We start from the raw sequence: 22,754 nt of genomic DNA, 5'->3' as shown, positions 1-22,754 counted from the left end.
TAGGTTGTCCTTAGGCTGGCCAGCAGAAAGTTTCTCATTTGTTTGTTTCTCCTTCCAGGGGCCACTTTGTTTTCCCTGCAGTGCATGATGTGTAATGAGATTGTTGCTTAAGGCAGGAGCTTCCCTCAGTAAGAAGGGGAAGTCTGCAGAGTCCTTATTTACCCTTTTGTGTAGAGGGATGTTTTGGAGTACAAGTAAAGCATTGCTTAGTGGGAGCCTTTTCCAATGCTGTTAGTGCCCTCCTTGTATGTTTTTTTCTCCCCATCTACAAATGCAGGGACCTGGAATAAAACAGTGGTGCTGCCCTTGGCTCATATCTGAGCTTGGGAAGAGTTGAGACCTTTGTTGGCCCTTCGTACTATGGTTGTGCATTCCTTGTCCAAATTTCCCAAAAATAAGTGTTTCCAGTAAGCCTTGACAGAAGAACAAAGAAGAATAGTTATTTTGGTTTGGCACTAGAAGAAGAACTTATAACCATAAATTAATCTAGCCTTATTTTACATTTATTTGTTCACTGTGGGTTTTTGAAAGGCAAATGTTCGTTATGACTCTGGCTAGAGCTATAACTGTAACTTCCTATTTTTAAAGGGTAGTGGTCCCTGTCTACAAATTTATTTGTGTCAGTTCTCTCTGAAAGTACATTGGACGGAATTTTCTTTAAATGAAAGACAGACCTAAAATTCAAACTTTGCACAAACTATTTAGTGTTTTTTATTGTTAAGCAAAAGGTCAAAACAAATAAACAAAAAAGCCTGCAGGTTTTCTTCAAAAAGGTTGGAAAATGTGCATTAAAATTTTTGATTTAAATAATGTTTCTAAAAAGTATAATTGAAAATTAAAGGAAGAGTTTATATCTGAGAATTTGTTTATTAAGCTGACTGGAGATTAGGCTGCATTTAAGAGCATTGCTTCAAAGTGGTTTATGTAGTTCTCTTCCCTTTACTGCTTGTGTTAATTAACACAATATATACCTGAGCAAGTACTTGCACTCATTAAAGCATCATTTAAGCTGTACTGTAAGCAGATCGTCATCAGAGAGAAGATGACACTTACTGTGTGTTAAACACAGAGAGAGCAAGAGGTATAGCATAAAGGCACTGCTAATTAATTACATTAGCTGAAGAGACTTTCACTAATAGATATATGATGCCATGAATATAATTAATAGTCTCAAATCCCACATACTCAGCAGTTCACAAAAGTTGTAGGGTTTCACAAAATGTGTGCAATCTTGCTTCTGCCTGTGTCTGCAAATTCTGTTTGATTATCTGTGGTCCTGGTCAGGCACATCTCCAAGACAGAACAGGCAACTAGTCTAAACTAGTTTGTAACCTGCAATTTGAGGATTTGGGCATAGATGAGATTGCATATAAATGTACTAATGTGCTGTGAGCCAGCAAACTTTTCTGATACTCTTTCAAGAGAAATCAGCACATGTGCTGCTGATGGGCAGCGGTGGACCCCCTAAGTTGCCAGAAAAATGATAACAGCAGCTTGTTGTGCCAAGGGCCAGTCCTTTGGAAGTGGGGTGTTTGCCAGATGATCGCACCTGTGGCAGTCGTCTGTGGAAGAGAACATATACTTGCAGACAAGCTAGGCAGGAAAAAAAAACTTGTGCAGTGAATGTTCAAGCCTTGCACCACAAATCAGCGCTTCCCATGGAGCAACAGGCACATGCAGACCTCTTTGCTCTATAACAGAATGATCGTGTTCAGGTTCTCTTCTGTCTGGTGCCTGCCATCTTGTATAAGAGAAGTGAATAAATATTATGTATTCACAGTATGATTTAAAAAAAAAAATCAAACAAGACACAGCCCATATTCTCCCAACAGCCTGAAACTGTTCCAATTTTTATTTCAGAGAGTCACTAAGCCTAACGACAAAGCCATCTCCTCTAAGTGCTCTTTCAATAACAACATCAAATGTAATTCCCAGATGTTAGCTGTATGAATTATATCATCATCATCACTAATGGCAAGCTGCTCACATGAGAGAGACAATTGTGAGATGCAAACCCTTTGACTAAGGAATACATTGCAGTCAAGTGGAAGGTTTTCTGTGCAATGCAGAGAAGCATACCAACTGTGCTACTACCTGCCAAATATTTATGCCATCAGCTATAGCTTCAGGCAAGAATTTATAACATAAGTCCATATTTATGGACAGTATTGCTGAGATTTGTTAAACACCTTCCTTTTACATTAAAACATGGGTGTTATTTTTTACACATTTTCAGTATGACTTGGATTCTTTATCATACAAGTTGCCTTACATGAGATAAGCATTTCAAAGCTTGGAAACTGTAAAATAATATTCCTAAAAATAACACTGTTAATAAATAAAAATATAATAACTTTTGTTCTGAATGAAAGATTGGAATGTCAGAAAATTCTATCTATCTAATCTGTTTTTCATGGGCCAGCCCCTCTCTATTAAATGGATTTTTGGCTGCTGTTCCATGGAGTATAAGCTTAATATCCAGTACATCCTCTATGAGGGAACTGTAGCCTGCCTTTACAGGAGGATGGGCTCAATAATTTGTTAGTTCTTTTTTATCTCTAACTGCAATGATCCTGCTTAAAGGCAGATGACTGAGTTTCCATTCTGTAGCTCCTAGTATGTGGGGGAAATTCACTATAATTAAATCTTATAAAATCCTCTTATTTCCAATATAAATAATTCTCTGACATAGGCGATTCCCCTGAGTCTACATCATAGCCCAAGGAAAACAAAGAGCAGGAGCAGTTACTTACTTCCTCTTAAATATTTGAACATTTTGGACAAACTCCTGCCCTGATTACAGTAGCTGCAAGCCTCACTGAAATTAATTATTTTTAAGGCACAATTTGGATTACTGATTTTTCTTACTTCTAATGTTACTTTGAATAATGACTAAACTAGCATGTATTTTAAGCTATGTAAACAGCAAGACTATAGTGTGAATTGTTCTACAAAATATAGTGTTGTATTTCCCATTTTGTACTAGAAACAAAAGCACATAAATCCTGCTTGACAGGATTTGAGATTGAAGGTGTACTGACAAAAGAAGACCTATATGCCTCATTAAGCAGATTTACCAAAATTGAAGGATCCTCTTAGCTTACACGTATGGATTATAGCAATATTATTAATAATTTGCAGTGATACAATACTAATTCCAAGCACATTGCAACTTTTTATCCTCATTTAGGGTTTGGGATAATGGAGCACACAGACAAAAACTCTTGTCCAACAGTACATTATGAACCCGTGAGAGCTTTGGGTGTATTCCCCGTCCTTTGACCTACTTGCTGGATGATGCTGCCTTCCTTGTACGTGGGGACTTTGAAAATACACCACCAGGGAGCACTGTGCTCTTTCTGCACAGTATTTAACTTTCCCTGCATGCTTAAAGACCTGTTTTATTTAGTCTTTTTTTTCCCACGTGCTCCAGTAGAGCTCAAATAATTGTTGTGATTATGTTGGAATTCCCAGACATTTTGGTATCATTGCCTTGTGTGCACCAATAGCCCTTACTTGCCCTGACCAGCCTTAGCTGGGACCTTCACTCCACTTATGGCCCAGAAACCCCATTTAAGCTCAATAAGTCTGAGGCCCTTGTCTGACCTGTGTTGTAGGGGCTCTGTCCCCTGGGTGGACCTGAGATATGTGCTGTAGCTAGCTTGTGTCCTAGATGGACTTTGGACCCACAGTGTAGTTTGTATCCAGCCCTGTCTCCTTTTCCTCCTGACCAGACACCCTGGAAGGCCCCTTGCCTGATTTATCTGCTCCCCATGTGTGGGATGAGTGATGGACCGTGTCATGATGCCGTGCTCAGATGTGGTGGGCTTGTGTGCTGGTTGGTGAGGGCACTGCTTGTGCTGGGCTCATCTGGGGCTCACCCCTCCTCGGAGCAGCCAGCCCTCTCTGCACCTTGACATGTCTAACTGGACCATGATCTGGAGTATCTGCTACTGAAAACAGACCATGACATTCAGATACCAAACTGTGTTGTTTCTGCTGCTCTTCACATATTTACCATGAAAGCATCATCTATTTCACAGTAAAAAAATCATGTAATTCCATATTCCAAGAGTCTAAAATCCCTGTCAGAAAAGGGGAGGCAATAAGTGGCATATTTTGTGGGAAAATATTTTGCTTAGTGTCACCTAGTTTTCTCTGAAATTTCCTCTGTCTTTCTGAAGTTCTCGCATTCTCTTTGGAGCTTGGATTCTTGTAATACAGTTAGAATACTTTTCGAACTGGAAAAGAAATTCCTCCCTCTTAATTACAATGCAATTGAAAAAGCTGGATTTATTAAAAGTGTTGGAAAACCCACAGCAACCTTATCTCCAGACAGAGATCAAATACAGAATAAACTAATAGTTTAGTAGGATGTAAGAATTTCCCATTTAAATGTCTTTCACCAGTGAAATTTGCATGTATTTATGTTGGCATTAGATAAGGAAATTAGTGTGGGAAATGACTTTTCAACTAATTCCTGGATCCATTTTATGCAAAGAAACAAAATAGGTTTTTCTAATGGTTTATTTTCAACTCGAACTTCAAATACTTTATAGGAGCATGTCAAAAAAGACAACCTTTTTCATTTTTGTTGAAATGTTCTTCAAAGTACCACCTTAATGTTTCTAACTTTAGTCATAGGAACTGAGTTATGGATACTTCTTAATCATTTAATAGGACATATCATAAATGTTCTTTAGCCATTTCAGCAGAAAGGTTAGGAAACTACTTACTCATTACTTCTGCAGCTTTGTAGTAGTAGTAGTAGTAATAGTAGTAGTAGTAAATTTTTAAGCGATATCAGGGTAGCCCTGGCAGTAGCCTTTTAGAGGACTGTAATAAAGCCAACCTTGTAACTATCCAAACAGAATAAAAATCAAATATATGGTTGCAGGGATTTCCAGACAAGGAGGAAAAACTAGTAAATTAAAAGTACTTCAGTGGAAGCTGTCCCTGTAAATAAGCTATTTAGCCCTGTTTATAAGAGGAAATGTCAATCTAAAGAAGGCACCAGGAGAGGGAATTCCAAACCAGTCCCCATGCAGGCTGAGCTAGGGTATGGTAGTGAAATGGCAGTCTTGTATGTGTCAGAGTGCAAATGTTCATGAAACAGAAGGTATTTCATATAGATAAATAAAGTTCTTTATTGGTTTTCCACAGTGCCTGCCTTTCTGTCTATGTGTGTGGCATTGATAAAACTGTTACAAGAAATGGAATAGACTTTGATGCTGTGTGTTTGAGTAAGTAATACACAACAGCAGGTGTCAAATTACTTTTGTTGTAATTAAAGCTTTTTCTTTCTTGCTCTGTAACTACAGGCAAGTCATCTGACTTGGGTGTGCTTCTGTTCCTTCGTGACCCATTGCCTTCTTGGTCTCTCTGTGTGAAAAAAAAACTGCTTAAGCTATCACCTATTTTATACTCTGGAGAATTGGGGAATCTTAGGTGGCCGTGAAATACTTTTATGTCTGTTACACTGACAGGCTGACTTGCTATTTTATCTCTGATGCTGTTATGATTACCTGGATCATTTTGTCTCAAAGTCATCATTCTTCACCCTCAGTTTTGAAGTATTTATCCAATTCACCTTGATGTGACCATCCCCATTAGTCCCCAATATTTCTTCCCACACCTAACAGCTAATTTCAGATAGAAACTTTTGTTACTGCTAATCCCCAAATTGATTCAGCATATTTTTTAAAGAGAAAACACAAAGGTTTTTTTTTCCTCTTGGTGTTTTATTACTTGTTAATAGATGACAAAACAGATCTATTACAGAGCAGACAGGCAGCATTTAGCATTGCTAAACAGAAGACATCCTAGTTTTGCCCTTTTATGCCCTGGTGAATAAAAAGCTCCTTTCCCTTAAACTGTTTCTGATATGGATCAACAGCACAGGGAAGATAAGTTTAGAACCTGCTAGGAACTTCTCTGGGCTAAGGGCAAAAGAAAGGAAGGGCTGACAGAACTAGAGTTGCACTTTTCAGCTCCTTACTATCAGCTTGCAAATAGGAAGGGCTGAGAAAAAAGGAAAGCCTTGGCAGTGGGGATCTACAACTCTTCTGTTTCACCACTCCTTGGCACGTTGACCTCAGTATGGTACTCGGAGGAGTCTCCTGAAGGCATCCAAGGTATCGGGGTTCTGTTGAAGGAGGGTCTGTTGCTGAAATTTTGATTATATATCATAAGAGATTCTGGAAGCAAAGGGCAAATATCAAACTGAGGCACTTTGAAGGTCATCCGTTTGGCTGCTTTCTCATAACCCCCGTAAGGCATGGCAGTCCTGGCATAGGGGAATACATGGCATTAGCAAACAGAACATAGGTAAACAACAGGATTTAGAAAATAAATAATCAAAGTTATTGAGATGATTGTAAATTTTACCACTGTTGCCAATAAATCCTTTCCAAGAACCTACACGTATCCATTGCCTATGTACTAAAAAAGATTTTAAAACAAAAAAGAACCCTCTTTTCCCCTGTGCACTTCCTTCCTCCCTGTTGCATCAATCTCCATCAAACCATACACCTTTCACACCTGTTGGTACCCTGTACATGTAGGAGGCAGAGGCTGCGTTATTGCAGAAATGAGTGGGATTTGCGTTTGTCCTGGGTACTGATGCCCTGAGGCTATGGAAGTGGGTGGAAAAATTCTATGGAGAGGCTAACAGAAAATTGTTGCTGCCCTAGAAATATTTGCAAAACTTTCAGTTCTTATCAGAAGCAGCAGGAAGATCCTGATTCTTATCTGAAGTACTGTGAAGTATATGGCTTCTTATCGTTAAGTATTTTTCCTGAACTCTTGAACTTTAAATGGCTGCAGTAATAAACAGTGGCAAGCTAAATCTCCCTGGTCAAATGGGGCGAGAAAGAAAGGAAAATAGGATTAAAGTCCTCTTATCCTGCTGCGTAGGTTTTCTGTCCATAAACTGAATTAAAATCTCTAGCTCTTAATGTATTTTCTCTTTGTAGGCCTCCAAACGTCGTTCACAGGAGACTGTGCTAAGCAACATGACATGTGACTAAAACCTATTTACATTGCACAAGACAAAAGGGCTATGGTCAGGGTTATTGTGTTTTCTCATGCTAAATAAAATTAATTGAATATCCAAGAAGACTTACCGGTTAAAAGACTTGTAATGAGGGAAATCAGCTTTGGGGCTATATGACAGCAAGTCAATGGTGAACTGACTTTTGTCCTCGGGGCTGATACCCATTGCTCGTTCCCAGGGGGAGATGTAAGTTTTAAATATAGTGATTTTTTTGCCTCCTGACTTTCCATCTGTAAACAGAGGAAGGTAAAACACTAGTTAGGTGACACTCACTCTAGATACATTGCCTATCTGTAATCTGCTACTGAAGTTGAGACACCAGCTTGATTTCCAGATTCTGGAGCCTGAGACTTTATGGTTAGATTTCTCTTAAAAAAGACTGTCATATGCCAATTCTGTCCTTCCTGCAAAAGTATGTGTACCACAGGCTAAGATCCACTCATCCAGGAATTTACATTAGAGCATATATTTGAAAGCTAATTTTTCATTGTTCTCTCTGGTCACTCAAATAGAAACCTCTTACACCAAGAACCAATGTCCTTACCCCGTCATCTCTTTTGCTATATCGAGGGAAACTTTATACAAGGCAAAATGCTATCTAATTTCATAATTTACTTCTGTCTTCCCTTTCTGATCATAGCAGACATAACCCCTCCACATAAAAATCATCATCATCATGAGATGCAAAAAACAAAGCTCTGACTGTAAACTCCAAAACTAGGCTCAAACTTTGAAGTTAGCTCAAACTTTGAAGTTAGCTCTAACTGACCAAAAACCTTTAACCATCGTATTTCAGGGTCTTGGCAACCCACAGCCATCTTTACTAACATGTTTCTCAGTAGTCTGTTCTTGAATGTTCTAAAATTACCATCTCCCTTATCTCAGTATTTTTATAGGTTGGCATTTTCTTTGGGATTACATTCATATTTTCCCCGTCCTGAGCCAGGATGTTAGAGACAAGTCTGTCTCAACCATCTCAGGATGGCTAAAAGCAGTTTGAAAGTATGATGGGGTATCTCTCTGGAAGTTAAGATCCTGTCAATGACAGAGCTGCACTATGCTGTTAAGTCAGATACTTGATCGCCAGAAATTTTAGGTTAGCTTCTGGTTGCTTGATGAAGCAAATGAGCTTAGATAAAGGTTTTCATTCTGTGTGCCTCTTTTTTTTTTTTTTTTTGGTCTAGTTCTGGAAAATACTACCTTGATAATAATAGCATTGATTATGTATTGATATGTATTAACCTCAATCTTCAGAAACCTTAAAACTCCTGAGCAATGACTTCCACTAAGCTTGATTAGGGCAGACGAGAATAATAGGTTAATGGATTTAGACATTTTAGTGCTTTCATTGTGCTATAGTTTGTGTAGAAAACATAAATCCTTATGAAGTAAGTGGCAAAGAATGAACACTATTATCTGAAACTTTCATCACACCTTCTTTCGTTGTCTTGCTTATTTTCTTCAAACCTTGTCAAATCCTGGGCTTTCCTGGTTTCAAAGAATTGCAGACATGTACAAGAATCTCATTTTCATTAAAAAAAACCCACAACTGCCTCCCTCTTTCTCTGTGAAGGACTTAAACTAAGTAGTTTAGTAGTAAATTGATTGCTAGGATTGAAGAATAAAAGGATGAAGAACTGCAGTTGGGATCCACCTCTGCAGTAAAAGCTATGGGATGATGTTAATCCTCCTTCTCCCTGCACACAGAAATAGGATAACAATGGAGAAAAATGTCCTGTAAGAAGACAGAGTCTACACAGATTTCTTTATCACAGGGATGCCCATGAATGTAAAAACTGATTTTGATATAAAGTGCACATTCTTCCAGAATGTAAACGAAAAGCCTTGGATTTTACAAGTCACTCATTTGGTAATTTACAACAGCAGTTCCTGGTTCCCAACCAAATTTGCTTTTTGTTGTAAAATCACATAGGGACTGTTAAAATAACTCTTTCACCTGATGATTTTCATACAAGGGATTTGGTTCTAGAAGTTTCTGGCCAATCTAAACAGAGGATAAAATTAAGCAAGGACTAAGTTCAATGAAAAATACTTTTACTCATAAAGATATTGCTTCACTAGACTGGTGGTAATTACCAGATACTTTTAGAAATATCACTGTTCCTTTCTGAAGATTATCCAAAAAGTGCTGTTTGTTTAGGTGAAAACTTTGATTTGAAATCAGGGCTGGTATACTCAAGACTGATGTGTCAGGTCAGACTACTGAGCTAAAGAGCTAATACTTCTGTCTCCAGTAGTGGTCAGTGTGAAAGCCTTGAAAGGCAAGGGAATGCCATACTGGCACACTGCCGTATCAACCTTAGGAGCTCAGTAGTTAAGTTTCCCATCATTTCTTTGGTCCAGCCAAGGCAGGTATTTCTGGCTCTTACCTATGATTGAGCAACACAGAAGCATGCAAAGAAAATTATCAAGCTGAAGGCACTTAAGTTTTTCTAGACTTTGCAATGGAACTTAGTTTGGAAGAATTCAGGTTTTAGTCAAATTAATTTATTTGTCCCTAAGAGTAAGGTTGGCACGAGCTCTGATAGCTTTAGCTATTTCTTGTTCTTGCAGAGATACTTGCCCTTGTCAGTACCATCGCCTCCTTCTCCACCACTTCCAGCCAATTCCCCTGCATGCTCCCCTTTGCTGTCCCCAGGGCCGCCTTTGCTTCCAGGCCTAGGAGGGGCACCAGGATACTGCTGCTTGCTGGCGCCATGCTGCCCAGCTGTCACTCCTCCTACCATCCGTCCCTGGGCATAGCTATCAGCATCTTCCCCGTAATGCCCTCCTGGTGGGATGAACTTCTGAAAGTGATCCTAGGGCAGGAGAAAAGAGAGTAAGAATCCCTGTTACAGGACATGGTCCGTTCACATTTGCAGGATTGAGTCCCAGAACCCCAGAAGGTCCCAAGTCCCCGTGATGTGACCAGTTTTATGTCTTAGTTACAAAACCAGTGGCAGAACTTTGTGTGAGTTATTCTCTATATTCAGTATAGAGCAGTCGTAGAACAGCAGCAAGGGCAATGGAAGCACACCTTTTCATGGACAACTCATAGTCATTTTATATGACCAGGGTGAGAAGAGAGGGATCTGTGTGTTGTCCCCAGCAGTGATCAGTATGAAATATAGGAGGAAGGGAAAGGAAATACAGCTTTTGCCAGAGCAGGTAAAGGTCCAGACAGAGATACATTGGCTAACCTGTGGGAAAGCAAGCTGGACAAGAAATAGAAGTGTTTCATGTCAAGGTTAAGATAGCCCAACAAAGTCAGCTTAATTAGAGTGTGGGAGCTAAGTGTTACAGGGCACCAGAACAACAGGATACCTGTGACAACATAAAAACATGGAAGATGACTGCCTTTATGTCTCTTTTCTGTATGTATGGGGAGGGGTATGTACACATTGAGAAAGACTGAAGCGATAGCAGCCTGGGAAAACATGAAAGACTTCCTGGAGACCACAAGAGGAAAATGACAAAAAGGAAGGGTTTTGTTTGTTGCAATATGTGCATTAACAAACCAAATCTAACCAGCAGCAAGGCAAGAAAGCAAGCTGTATCCATCAGTAGAATCAAGTTAGTCTTATTTTCCAGGCCATCCACTCTCCCCAGTCAAGGCCAGAAGGCACAATCCCTGCAGTACACAGTGAAAGAGCAAATAGTCCGTGCAGGATTTATAGACCTTGTGGTGCCAGCACAAGGTCTTGTCTTTGCACACAGCAATTTTAATAAATACTTGTGTGGAACAGAAACCGATAAAATATGTTTGGAAAAATGTTTTATGTATTGGTCATAAGTGAGATCAAAGCTTGACTCCTACCAGATGTAAAAATGTATCATCTCTTGTGTATTACAGCCCACACAACTGTATAATACAAGTTACCTGGTTTATATATCACACATGGTCTTTCCTGTTGGGACCAGGGGATTGGCTATAGGTGCACAAAGATGTAACAAATACGGCTGAAGTGAATGAATCTGTGGTTCCTCATGCTGCAATTCTGCTTGTATAAATTCATCTTAGGCGGTCAATGGGAGACAAGAGTGCCAGCCTCAGCGCTGGCTCTCAAAGAGTTAAGGCTTTCTCAGGGGTCTTACACCTAGAACAGTTTAGCAAAAAGAAGCTTTCCAGGCTGTAAACAGGCTTCCAAGGCCAGCTGTTCGGTCAGCTAAAAATAGATGAGAAGTGAAAACCCCACAAGGCTCAAGGCAGAATTATCTAACCCTCTGCTCCCTGTGTCTCCAGCAACAGTGTCCAGGGTTTCACAGCAGGTCACCAGGCTGCAGCCCAGGCAGGCAGCCAGCTGCAGGCTGAAGTGGCAGAGCTGGTGCCCCCAGGGCCTTTAGGGACTGTCTGTCCTTCTCCTAGCTGTAGGGAATTCCCTTTTTAGGAACAGAGGAGATAATGTTCCCCTTGAATGTCAGGAAGCACTGAGAGGGTAGAGGATTGTGAGCATTAAGCTGTACACAGGAGCTAGCAGGGCAATCTGTTCAATTATGCGTGGGAGCTATGTAGCTGTAAAAAGGCAAACTGAAAAAAAGGGTATTTTGAGGGCTACGGGTCAGAATGAGGTTATTCTCAAAACATTAATATATATGCAAGGTTAATTCTTCTACTGGTTTGCTCAGTAGTTTCAAAACAGGATCTGCATCTGTTTTCCTTCAAGTTTCACCCATGCTGTGTGCCCTTCCTGAGAATTAAATGCTTATTTCTCTTTTACTCTGGTTACTTATATGCACTCTCCTGCAAAAAAAAAAGGTCACAAAACATCAGCATAACATGAGCTACAGCAAAAAGGGCTGATTTGATTTTGTGCACAGCAGTATTTGATGTGACCAGGAAGGGACATCATTGTCATCTGGTGTTATTTTAAATTACAGTATTATCGCTAAGCAGCGATGAAGTTTCTCTGAAACACAGGGTCTGCCTCAGGAAAGCCACACCTAAATCTTATTTAGCTGCAAATAAAATGAGTTTGGTTGGTCTCAGGCTCGCTCATGATTCTTCATGAACCTGCTGGCAAAACATCCTGCATTGAGCAGACATCTCCATTCAGATAGGAAAGACCTATTTTCCATGCAACACCCCAGTCTACTCACCTGCTAGAATAAAAATATAATTTTCTTTAGTTTTGGTGGCCACAATAGATTGTCTTAGCTCAAATTAAAAGGAGGCAAAGGCAAATTCATGTTTTTGAAATATTGACCCTCAGTATATTCAAGCGAGCTCATTCCAAGAGAGCAGAGCTGAGGAAGGGCAGCCTTAAGCAGGAGTCTCAATATGGTCAAAGCTGGGTAGGTCCAGCTTTGTCTGCGGTACTTGCAGTATGCCTTTGGTCAGGATGTTCAGGGTGAAACAGCTTACACTGAGGGGAATGTGTGTCTTGGGCCATTGCTGACAGCATGTGGAGCTTTTATGTGTACGCATATTCACATCACAAAACCAATCTCTGCATTAGGATTGATTGACCCTGTTGGTGGAAGTCCCAGGAGAGAAGCCCAGGAGTGTCAATTGTGAAGGCTGATAACCTTCACCTCTTGGCTCTGAGGGCGGATCACACTGTCCCTCTGTGGCAGGGTCTGCCCTGTCTGTGCGTTGCTGGAGGTAGTGGATGTTATCAGTCCCTGGGCATCCCTAAATCTACTCTAACGAGAACAACTGTGGCAAGTTCATGTGATGTGTAGTCCCCTGTGTTTGCTAAACAAATTGGGCTCATGTCTTTGAAGTCCTTAGTGCTAGCAAGGGCCTGATCCTGCAGGCTGAGTGCATAGATGGATGAATTCTGAATTCTCTAGAGCTACTGTATGTGTCTCATGAAAAATAGATAATGAAAGATGATCCAGCTAATGGAGCTGAGATCTCAAAGTATCTCAAGGCCCTGATGTCACTGCAGGCAGTCCCCAGGAGGAAACACTGTGTGCTCCCTGTCAGCTCCTTGCTGTGCCCTAAAGAGAATGATTGAGGCCACCAAATGTGTTTCTATTTCCACCTCACTGATAAAGAGCTTCCCAAAGGTTTGATGCCTATGTGGTTACTAACACTTCTGAAGTTACTGTGACTGCGTCCTCTTAGTGGCAGCCACACCAATGCTCCTTAATGGTGGCACGGGAGATTTAAAATTCAGACACTTGGAGAGTCTCATAGACTGCCTGCTGTTTTTATCGAAGTGTGTGCCTTGGTCCTTAATTTGGAGAGCTGAATAGCTTTAAACCTATGATTCAGTTTAAAAAAAAGGATGAAATTTCAGCTGTTAAAGTGTCTTCAGCTAATTTTTTTTTTAAAACGTGCTCCCCCAAGAGGCACAGCAAGTTGAGCTCCTGCTTTCTATTTCCAGGTCTACTTCTGACTTACTATTTAATCTTAGGCAAATTATTTTTTTCCTCTATGCCTGAATTTACCCATCTAGATAATGGGTATTTTTATCTAATACTACCTAAAATTATTTATATCTTATTTGTATATTTTATATAATCCTTGCCACATTTTCTTTGTGGGTGAAAGAAATTGAGTTTCAGAATTTCTGTTCAAAGTTTTCTCACAGTGCTCCAACAAACTGCTGTGGAAAATAAAAGGCCTCTCTGGCATTCTGCTGTTTCCATGCCAGTCACTTCTTGAGTAAGAAGGCATCAGACTTCATGTTCACTCTTACACTGCTTTGGGTATAGTTGGGAACTCTAGGTCTTCTGCACTAGTCCAACTCCAGCACAGCAAGGCTCATTTTGTTAGAAAAGTTACATCTCAGCTAGCTCACTCTACTTAGGTAATAACCTGAGACTCTCTCAGTCTCAGCTTGTGGTTATCCTGTAACGTTTGTTCAAGAGGTTTAACATTCCCTGCAGAACAGACTTCCTAGAAAGAATGCTTTTCCTAACATTTTCTCTTTAACCCTACCTCCAGTGATCTTGACTCACATTCTTCTCAGTACGTTTAGGGGCAAACGGAGCCATCACTGTATGCTTGTGCATTAAACCAAGTATTGGTTATGCTTTCCGTCACACACTGTATCATGTCTGGCTATTTAACGTGTAAGAGCTCTGAGGCAGGTTGGTTGTGTGCTTCTGTCTGCTGTGAAGCACCACTTTTGGCATTGTAACATAACCACTTCCATTTTCTTCCTGTCGCCTCTGCTTATTCCTCTGAGTTCTTGTTCAGCAGCAAAAGGGATACAGGTTAGCTCCTGCCATTATCCAGAAGAACAGTAATCCAATTCTTTAACCCTTTTTCATTTCTTATGTTTTGTTTCACAATTGGTGTCTTAGCTTATCTGAAGAGACCTCTTGACCTGAAGACCAGCAGAAATCACTTGCCAACGCATGTTCAGCTTGTTTTCATACAAGCATTGCCAAAATGTGGAAACTACATTTCTTTTAACTTGTGGGTGAGTCTGAGAAAGTATCAAAAGTGGGGTTTTTTGTTTGTGGGTCTGGGTTTTTTTGATGTATTACTGCTGATAATTGTCTACTCAGATATTGGTTATTCCACCTTCCTAATGGTTTTAATTTCAGATTTGGTAGGTAAAGCAGAAATATGAAAAAAAAAAAAGAAGCAAGCAATTCAAGTCTTTCTATAAACTGTCTCCTGCATGTAACCCAAATCAGGCCACAGGTTTTGACTAGCAAAAAGACTATTTTTGAGCACCCTCACTGGAAAAAAAACAGCATAACAGCACCACCCAAAAAGTGTAACTATGGTTTTGTTTTCAGTTTCCACTTGATGATAGCAAGAAGATCTTGCATAGAAGTTCCCAAAGTGGACGTGGGACCTTGAGAGGAATTAAGGCAATAATGAGTGGGGCTGTAATAGTAATAGTTTCACATGATGTTGATGTGTTTGAGGCCAAACAAATTTAGCAATATGAAGTGGAGAAAAGGTCTGTGAAATGCTCATCTATTAATTGCTGAACAGTGAAGTGGATTTAGGAGACCCAGAGATAAGACTAAGACTCTCTATGATTTTGTGTGATTCGTTAATCTACCCTATGGTTCAGTTTCACCATTAAAAAATAAATGTAGTAATTTCCTTCGTGCTATAGTTAGGTGCTACAGTAATGGAGCACATAGCAAGACAGGATTTCATCATGGTCTTTAGTCAGTAGTAAATTGCATCTTGCAGCTCCACAGTGAGGTTGATAATATCCTCTGATACATGGAGAGAACCACAGTTCCTGCAACAGCATGGCATAGCCTGGGGTGAGGAGAAGAAAGCCTTCTTCTGATTTACTAGACAGGGCGCAGCAGAGCCCAGCTTCTCCAGCACAGCACCAAACAAGGAGGACGTTACATGAACTCTCCCTGTTTGGCAGGGAATCAGTGTGCTAAAAGTGTTAAACTCAGCCCTCCCTAAATACATCCCCTTGTACTATATATTTGCAAGAGAAGGTGGTCACAGTGTTGAAAACAGCTATGCAGTAAGTAGTGCGCTTCATTTTGCTCATGCTGGGAATAGTCAGTCCTTTCGACTATGGGTTTAGCTACTGTTTGCCTTTAACTGGATGGGTGGAGCTGCAGCAGCGATAGAGGGGCATGTTCTTGCTTTTGCATGGAGCTGTCTGACATTCATGCACACACAATATATATGTTTTCTCCAGTAAGGAGAAAACTGTCCGTAAAGAGAGTGATCTGATTGTCCAGCATGGTTTTTTGGCTGGAGAAGAAGGAGGAGGAGAGAAGTAGGAGGGTGGATCAATAACATGTGACTGCTGAGATTTTCTCCCTTGTGTGGAAGGTTTATGGCTACGGCACAGGCTATTCTGGGACCCCTTATATGGTTTGGATTTATTTTTAATAACCTTTCTCTTTGTGTGTTTTTATATTACATTACCTTGCTGTTAAACTTTTTTTGGGGGAAAGAAACAATCTGTACTCCATCCCAGACCTTTCTTGCTCTGCTTTGCTAAGTGTGTCCTGAGAATATGCTAAGACAGTTAAGAAATCTATAATATCAAAGCAGAAAACACACCACCAGCTTTAAATCCCATCACTGTCCCACAGCCTTAAAGGCACAAGGATGTGTGCCTTTGGGATGGGGAGCAAAGGACATGAAAATTAACTGGGAGGAGGAAGTAACTGGAAGTAGCAGTAGGAATTCTTTACTCTGCTATTATCTTCCTCCCACAGTTCCCTTTTGTTTAAGCCTTCTTTTCTGCATCTGCCTTTGAGCAGAGCCAGGAGCAAGAAAGGACACGAACAGGAAGCTCATCAAATATTGCAATCAAAAGGGCTTTTTGATGGAAGTTATTTGGTGCTAAGGTCAGGCGCTGTCCTCGTGGTTTGGAACGTAACAGTGAGGCCGTGGATCCGTCTCCTTTACCTGCCTGAGCAGCCAGCTCTCCAAGAGAGTGGCTCAGTTGCTGCGATTGCTCATCTCTTCTTCTCGTTGCTCTGAGTGCCAGCAAAGGTGCAAACTCGTGCTGGCTGTGGTGATGGGAATAGTTATCCAGGGAGGCAGTGGATGCAGCCTGCCACAGTCTTTGCACAGAGCACACCAGGCAGCCAGCAAATGGAAGCAGTTATGTCTGTGATCCTGTTAAGCTGGCCCCAAGCGAGGGCTGTAAGGCAAACCAAGGTCTTCCTGCACTGACTGATGGAGATTTGTTATTTGTACCATGAATGTGGAGAAAAGATAGCCCTGAAAGTGAGTCATGGAGGATTTTAAAGCAAAGTACCAGCTGCTGCTTGGAGACCACGCCATTGTTCTCATATAGCAAAGCCATAAAGAAAATCTTAGGCTTGTTAGGGTCTTGTCTAACCCACAAATACATTTCTCCACAGTACAGTATCTTACAGTGTTGCTCAAAGAGCTTGGGGAATAGAGGGAGAGATTCACTACAGAAAGGGTATGAAGTGAAAGTCAGGCACAGATGAATAAACAAAGTAGGAAAAACAGCTAGCAAAAATAAAGCCTTTGTAATGTCTGTCTTGGTGGGACTCTGTGCACGTTCAGTTTTGAGTCAGTTTGTCACAACTCATTCACTTTGTATTTCTCTGATTGGACACCCGTAAGTGACACCCTCAAATTTTTGAAAGTTTGGACTTCAGTCTTTTTATTCCCTCACTGTATTATTTTCTCACTCCTCACTGCAGCAGATTCTGACATATGAATTTAGCCCTCATATGTTTTAGGAGCTCTGAAATTGCTGAGTATCTATAAAACCAGCTTGCTTTTCTTTCAGATTTTCATCTGAAGAGTCCAAAGTTCAACACCCCATTCATTCTCACATCCTTTCTAGGAGATAGCTCATTGAGGAGATGAACTACCTAAAGCAAAAAGAGATGAAGAAGCTGCCCGAAGTCTAACAATGCTGGATTTGCTTTCTGTATCTCTGGTCTGTCATCCCTCATCTGTAATCTGACCTACTGTTGTAATTTTGATGACATTTTTTTTGTCAGGGATCTTTCCACATACTGCTTTCCAAATTGTCATTGTCATTTTGAGAAGTGAACCACAAAGTTTTACTTATTGCTGCTTTTGAAAACATCAGAAGGCTAAAAAACAGCATGTTTTTGTTTAGCAGAACGTTTTCTTCAGCTTGACTTTTATTATTTTGCTTTAGTTTCCTTGGACTGGAAAATAGATGCCATTGAGGGATAACATGACACCAAATTAATTTTAAAGAACATCAGAAGACGAGATGCCACATCAAAATGCATATGAACCTGAAACATTTTCTGTTTGTTTTACTGAACTGCTGACAATGATGCGAAAGGACAGTTTCATCTGTAAAAGTTTAAGTATCTTCAGAAGACTTTACACCAATACTTAACTGTAGAGAGAAGTTCAAAAATTAAATAACAGTACTAACTCATGGGAAAATGAAAAAAAAAGAATGTCTGAATTTATACACCATCTCTGATAGGAAAATACATTAGAAGAAAACAAACGTAGCTTCTAGCAAATAAACTGAAGATATTGCAGTGTCAGGGTAGAGGTTTCTGTCTGAATTTTCATTTAGGGAGCTTCTTGCAGAATGCACAGAGGACTTTGCCGGGCGAGAAGCATAAAAGTGTATCCTGGGCTAAAAATAGAACCACACCTACTGGAGCTGAAGTCACACCTGGATGGATCATTTCCATCTTGCAAAGAAGAAATGAAATAGGTACAAAACCAATTAGTCCTGCCCTGCACAGCTCTGAACACCTGCCAAACATACAGTCCTCCCCCATCACTCGATACTGAATTTTCTCATGTTTCTGCCTGTGTGATACCAAGTATTTGCCAAAGGAAACTAATGCTGCTGCTGAAAGGAAATAAAACTTGTGCGTTTATATAATTTTGGCTTTCTCCTGCACTTCTTTGCTAGTAGATCCCCACCACCCTCTCCCAAGCTCATGCACATACAGACAGAGGAGCGCTTGGGCACACTCAGTTCCCGTTTCCCCTGAGCGTATGGAGCAGCTCTTCAGTTTTAATCTCTGACCTACCACAGAATTGTCGGTGAAGGCATCAGGGTTGTTCTCATAAATGAACTTCTCCACTCTGAGCTGACGTAATTTGAACATCTTGGATCCTTTATTTGTGAGGAGAGAAAGCTCTTCCAGCATGACATCTCTGGGGATGCTGATCTTCTTCCCCAAGTTCAGCTTGGACACCTCTTGTGGCATGACTATAAAACATATGAAATGCGACACTTTAGGAAGTGTTCTGGTTCAAGGCTCTTGTCCATTGCTTCCCAGCATCAGTAATGACTTCAAAGCAGCCAAATTCTCTTCTAAATTAAGTTCTTATGAAAGAACATATGCACTAAATTTTTACATTGATGACGCTCTGGATATGTATGAGTGGAATTTACTCTGGATTTCGATCATGGCAAATCCGCAGAGAAGAGTTGCATAAGGGTGGAGCGAGATGCATGTGTCCCACATCTAAAGCACCTCAGTCAGTGCAGCAGTATTCCTTACTACTGCCTCAAAATGCACCACTGCCTTGTCTGGTTGCTGCCCTATGCTCATCTCCCCTCCTCTGGAATTAGATGAGTAGCCGTCAGCTCTTGGAATTGGGCTGACATATAATAAATAAAGACAACTCTGTTGTGCTTCGGTTTAAACATTAAATCATGAAAGATTCAATGTTACCAATTATTTTTTTTGTTTGTTTTAAGAAGAATTTTTAAAGGGAAAAGTACTTGACATTCTCTTCTAGTCTTAATACTCTAGTTACTCGATAAGTCCTTTTCCATTTAATTTCATACCACCAATTATCCATCAAAACAATGGATTCAAACATTTTCAGTGTAAAAATCTTGCAGAACTGCAGTTAAAGCATTTCATTCAGAAACAAGCGACTAAGCAACTTTTGCTAGGCTTCCTTTTTTTGTATTAAGCAAGGTTAAGACCACTTCTCCATCTCTACATCTCATTTACAACAGAGAATGAATCTCCATCCTTAAACTAGTATAAAATTGGTATAAGCCCATTCATTTTATTAGACATTCTCTGAAGAAATTATTAGCTTTTTTAGCAAGCCAATTTTATATAGTACTATTTCATAGCACAGGAGAAAATGTTCTTTAACTGAAAATTGGATTTTTACTTACTTGTTTATTTGAATAAAGGATTAGGGACAAACAGAAAAATATATACCTGTATCCTACAAAGAAGCTTCTACAGCCCTTTTTGGGGGCTGAAGAAAGAGACAGCACTGAATTATTACTTTTCGAAACCTCTAAAAATCTTCCCCATGCTGTCAAAAGTAGAGTGAAGATAAGGATATCCGAGTTAATTAAAAGTCACCCTACCCAATACACAGGTATTCTGTAGAAAGAGAAGTGTCCCAATTTATATTCTTCCTGCTGTATTACCACCTCTAAGAGACTTTGACTTTTTCAACTAATGAGTGCCGGAATCAAAGGAGTTCTTTCACACAGAGGAAAAGCAAATTAGAGACAAAGGTTATATGAGAGAGCGCAACATAGAATATAACTAGGCACTGCAATATTCATACCCATAAAAGATCATGTTCTCTTTCCATTCACACTGGTGAATTAATCCAAATTAATGCTGCAGGAGAATATGGGTTTACCAAGTGTTATCTAGGTCAACATTTGACCTGAGTGTGCGTGCAATGCTTTTGAACAGTAAATTAGAAAATGTGATGTGGCTGAAGGCTCAGCTTTAGTAATATTTGTGCCTCTGCCTAGTGGTCTTGCTCTGGGAATTCAGTCAGACAGGGTGTGAAATTTTAAAGGCTGAAATCCAGGTTGAAATCCAAGCAATTCTCACATGTGCAGTTTTGCATATCTTACCTTCGTGTGTCAGCTTCCCAATGAGTTTAGTGGACTTTTTCCTTTTAACAGGAGCAGGAGTCCCTGCAAGGGGCATTCCCACAAAAGGTTCTCTGCTTTGCTCTAAACACACAAGGAAATGGAGAATGAAACACTGGAAAGGTATTTCTTGCCTCTTTTTTAATTGCCATCTACAGTTAAGAGATACACAGCCTTCATTTCACACACAGGTTCTTTTCTATCCCTTCCACATGAAGGAGTTAGTGAATGGTATCATCCTATACAAAATATTATCAGCAGGCCATTGTGGTGTTCTCTGGAGAATTAGCATTATGGCACAAAATATGGCAGCAGATCACAGCAGGACCGTTGCCAAGGTGCCATACAGTATTGTCATCCAAAATAGGCATTTTAATTGCAACATGGCAGTCTCCCAGCACCCACGTGTGCCACAGTGGTACTCCGTTATCATCTTGTGCTGAAGTAATAGAATGTCAGTTTGAAAAGTTGCTCTATCATACCATATTATAATACCATGCAGTTATCATTGGATGGTAATATATATTTTTGTATAAAGATTTTGGGTCTGTCCATGAGTTATTTGGGAGAATTTTGAATAATATGCAAGTTTGGTTTGGATATTTAGATAGTACTATTAGAAATAGAATAGGTATTCAGAAAACAACTAGACTGCATGTTCTGAAAAAAAAAAGAAACAAAACAAAATGCTAATTTATAACTGCTACCATTTTCTTACAGAACGGCTGGAAGAAGAAGGCACGGGCAAACTTGATTGAAAAGTTGTTTGCCCAATCTGTTTGAAGTCACTTGCACCTGTATCTTATGTATTGATCTTACTGCATATCATTTTGGAGGAGGAAGGAGGGGAAGAGGGAGATTTCTTCTGGTACAGTGTTCCCCATCTCTGTCCCCAGATAGGATGAGAGATCTGTACTGCAAGTCAGGGAAAATTATGAGAAATCTCAGCAATTCCACTTCAGGCAGCCTCTCAGCGTCCTTCTTGGGTGTTATTACACATAATGTAAGTAGGGCAAATGTCTTACCTTCATTTCAACACTGTCCATGCCCAAACAACAGCATATAGGGGCACACAGCCTCACCTAATACAATACAATACAAAATAAAATGGGCAAAGACCCATTGGTTTCAGCAATATCAATAACTAGCCATCTCTGTCCTCGTGCTTCTTTGCGCTTTAGTTGCTTAAAATTTCAGAACCAAAGACATTGAACTATGAGTTATATTTTAAAACTAGCAAGCAAACAGTTAGCTCTAGGAGTTTCTACACTGCTCTTGTTGTGATCAAGACATTTTTATCTCCTATGTATTTTGCAGTTTCATTCCACTGTTGCTCCTTTTGCAACATGATTTTCACATGATGAAGTGATGATAACTGCTAAAAGAAGCCCATCCATGGCAAACCAGCTCCAATCACATTGGCAGATACTCTCTTGGATTAGTTTTTCTTTCAGATTTCCAAGCTTTTCTCTTTATTGAGATGCTGCCTATGTAGTTGACATGATAAAAGAGCCCATTCTGGTGTATTCCCAAAGCAAGCGTGAGCAGGTGCAGCCGTAAAGCACGCACTTCACATTCTCCTCGAGCAGATGGACATCTGCTTGGCTATATAAAAGAAGCAGGCCCTGCTTGACAGGAAAGGGGCAATGTTGCCAGGAGGCAGGGGGGGTGGGACATTATGGCCCATCTAATGGGTCATAAGACTGGCAAAACAGAGGGAAATCATTTGTATGCCCCGAACATGGACTCCCTGGGGCAAGGCAGAAAGGGCTGGCCCTGGTGGGCAACCGTGCTCTTCTAGCACACCCATTCCCAAGGAGCAGTGGGTGCAAGCCCATCCCATTCGGCTGTCCTCCTTTATTAATCCAGCAGGATTGGGGAGTGGAAAACCCGCTGCGTGCAATTGGTCTGGCTTAAGGAAAGGGGCATCAGTCTTTCACTGTGGACAGGGTCCAGAGCTACACTGGGACTACTGCTCTTCCAGCCACCCCACCACAGGGAGGCTGCTGGAGCCTCAGTCCCTATCCTCCCCACTATCCCGTACATAAAGCCAGGGCCACAATTATCCTTTCCTCCCCTGAGCTCTGTTCCTTGGTGCAATTCCTCTGTCTTTCTGCATCCATCTTTGCAGCAGTCACTTCCTTGTTTTTGCTGCAAACCAAACCAGTCTTTACCCTCTCCAGCACCTACTCTAAACTATTTCGCTGCCCAGTCAACTCACCTCAGGCTTGCGGTGCCAGGCTCAGACCAGCTCACGCGCCTGCCCCAGAGCTCGGCAGTGGGCTCCTTCCTCCCAGCCCGTCTCTGGGCGCTGCTGGGGAGCCTCGTCCCGCAGCCCCGCTCACCCAGGGTGCCTGGGCGCAGGCAAGCTCTGCCCAGCACAAAGTGCTGATGCGAAGTGCTGTGAATTTGACCCCTGAAGGCTGCTCGCACAGGCATCCTGT

The 22,754-nt window shown here is 40.7% G+C and overlaps 1 protein-coding gene across 2 annotated transcripts; it reads right to left on the bottom strand.

The window, feature by feature from the left end:
* Nucleotides 1-5,720: 5,720 nt before the first annotated feature.
* MYOZ1 (myozenin 1) lies at nt 5,721-22,754 on the bottom strand. Of its 2 annotated transcripts, XM_074593161.1 has the most exons (6): nt 22,532-22,735; nt 20,293-20,394; nt 18,473-18,654; nt 9,639-9,873; nt 7,125-7,284; nt 5,721-6,286 (listed from the first exon to the last, which is right to left on the bottom strand). In XM_074593161.1, the coding sequence occupies exons 2-6, from the start codon at nt 20,366-20,368 to the stop codon at nt 6,055-6,057; spliced, it is 885 nt and encodes a 294-aa protein (XP_074449262.1). In that variant the 5' UTR covers nt 20,369-20,394; nt 22,532-22,735; the 3' UTR covers nt 5,721-6,054. The 2 variants fall into 2 exon arrangements, with proteins under 2 accessions (XP_074449262.1, XP_074449263.1); XM_074593162.1 differs by lacking the exon at nt 20,293-20,394 and having other exon boundaries at nt 22,532-22,754.

The sequence above is a fragment of the Larus michahellis genome, chromosome 6, assembly GCF_964199755.1.
Source record: "Larus michahellis chromosome 6, bLarMic1.1, whole genome shotgun sequence".
NCBI lineage: Eukaryota > Metazoa > Chordata > Aves > Charadriiformes > Laridae > Larus > Larus michahellis.
This window is presented reverse-complemented; position numbering and strand designations above follow the sequence as displayed.

Bases quoted from the DNA above. Each gene is read 5' to 3' on its own strand.
- MYOZ1 (XM_074593161.1), bottom strand. From the start codon at position 20,368: ATGCCCCTTGCAGGGACTCCTGCTCCTGTTAAAAGGAAAAAGTCCACT. The intron at 9,874-18,472 runs GTAGGTCAGAGA...CTCCTGCCCTAG, and splicing joins CCTTCACCGACAATTCTGTG to GATCACTTTCAGAAGTTCAT. The intron at 6,287-7,124 runs GTAAGTCTTCTT...CCCCTATGCCAG, and splicing joins CATTACAAGTCTTTTAACCG to GACTGCCATGCCTTACGGGG.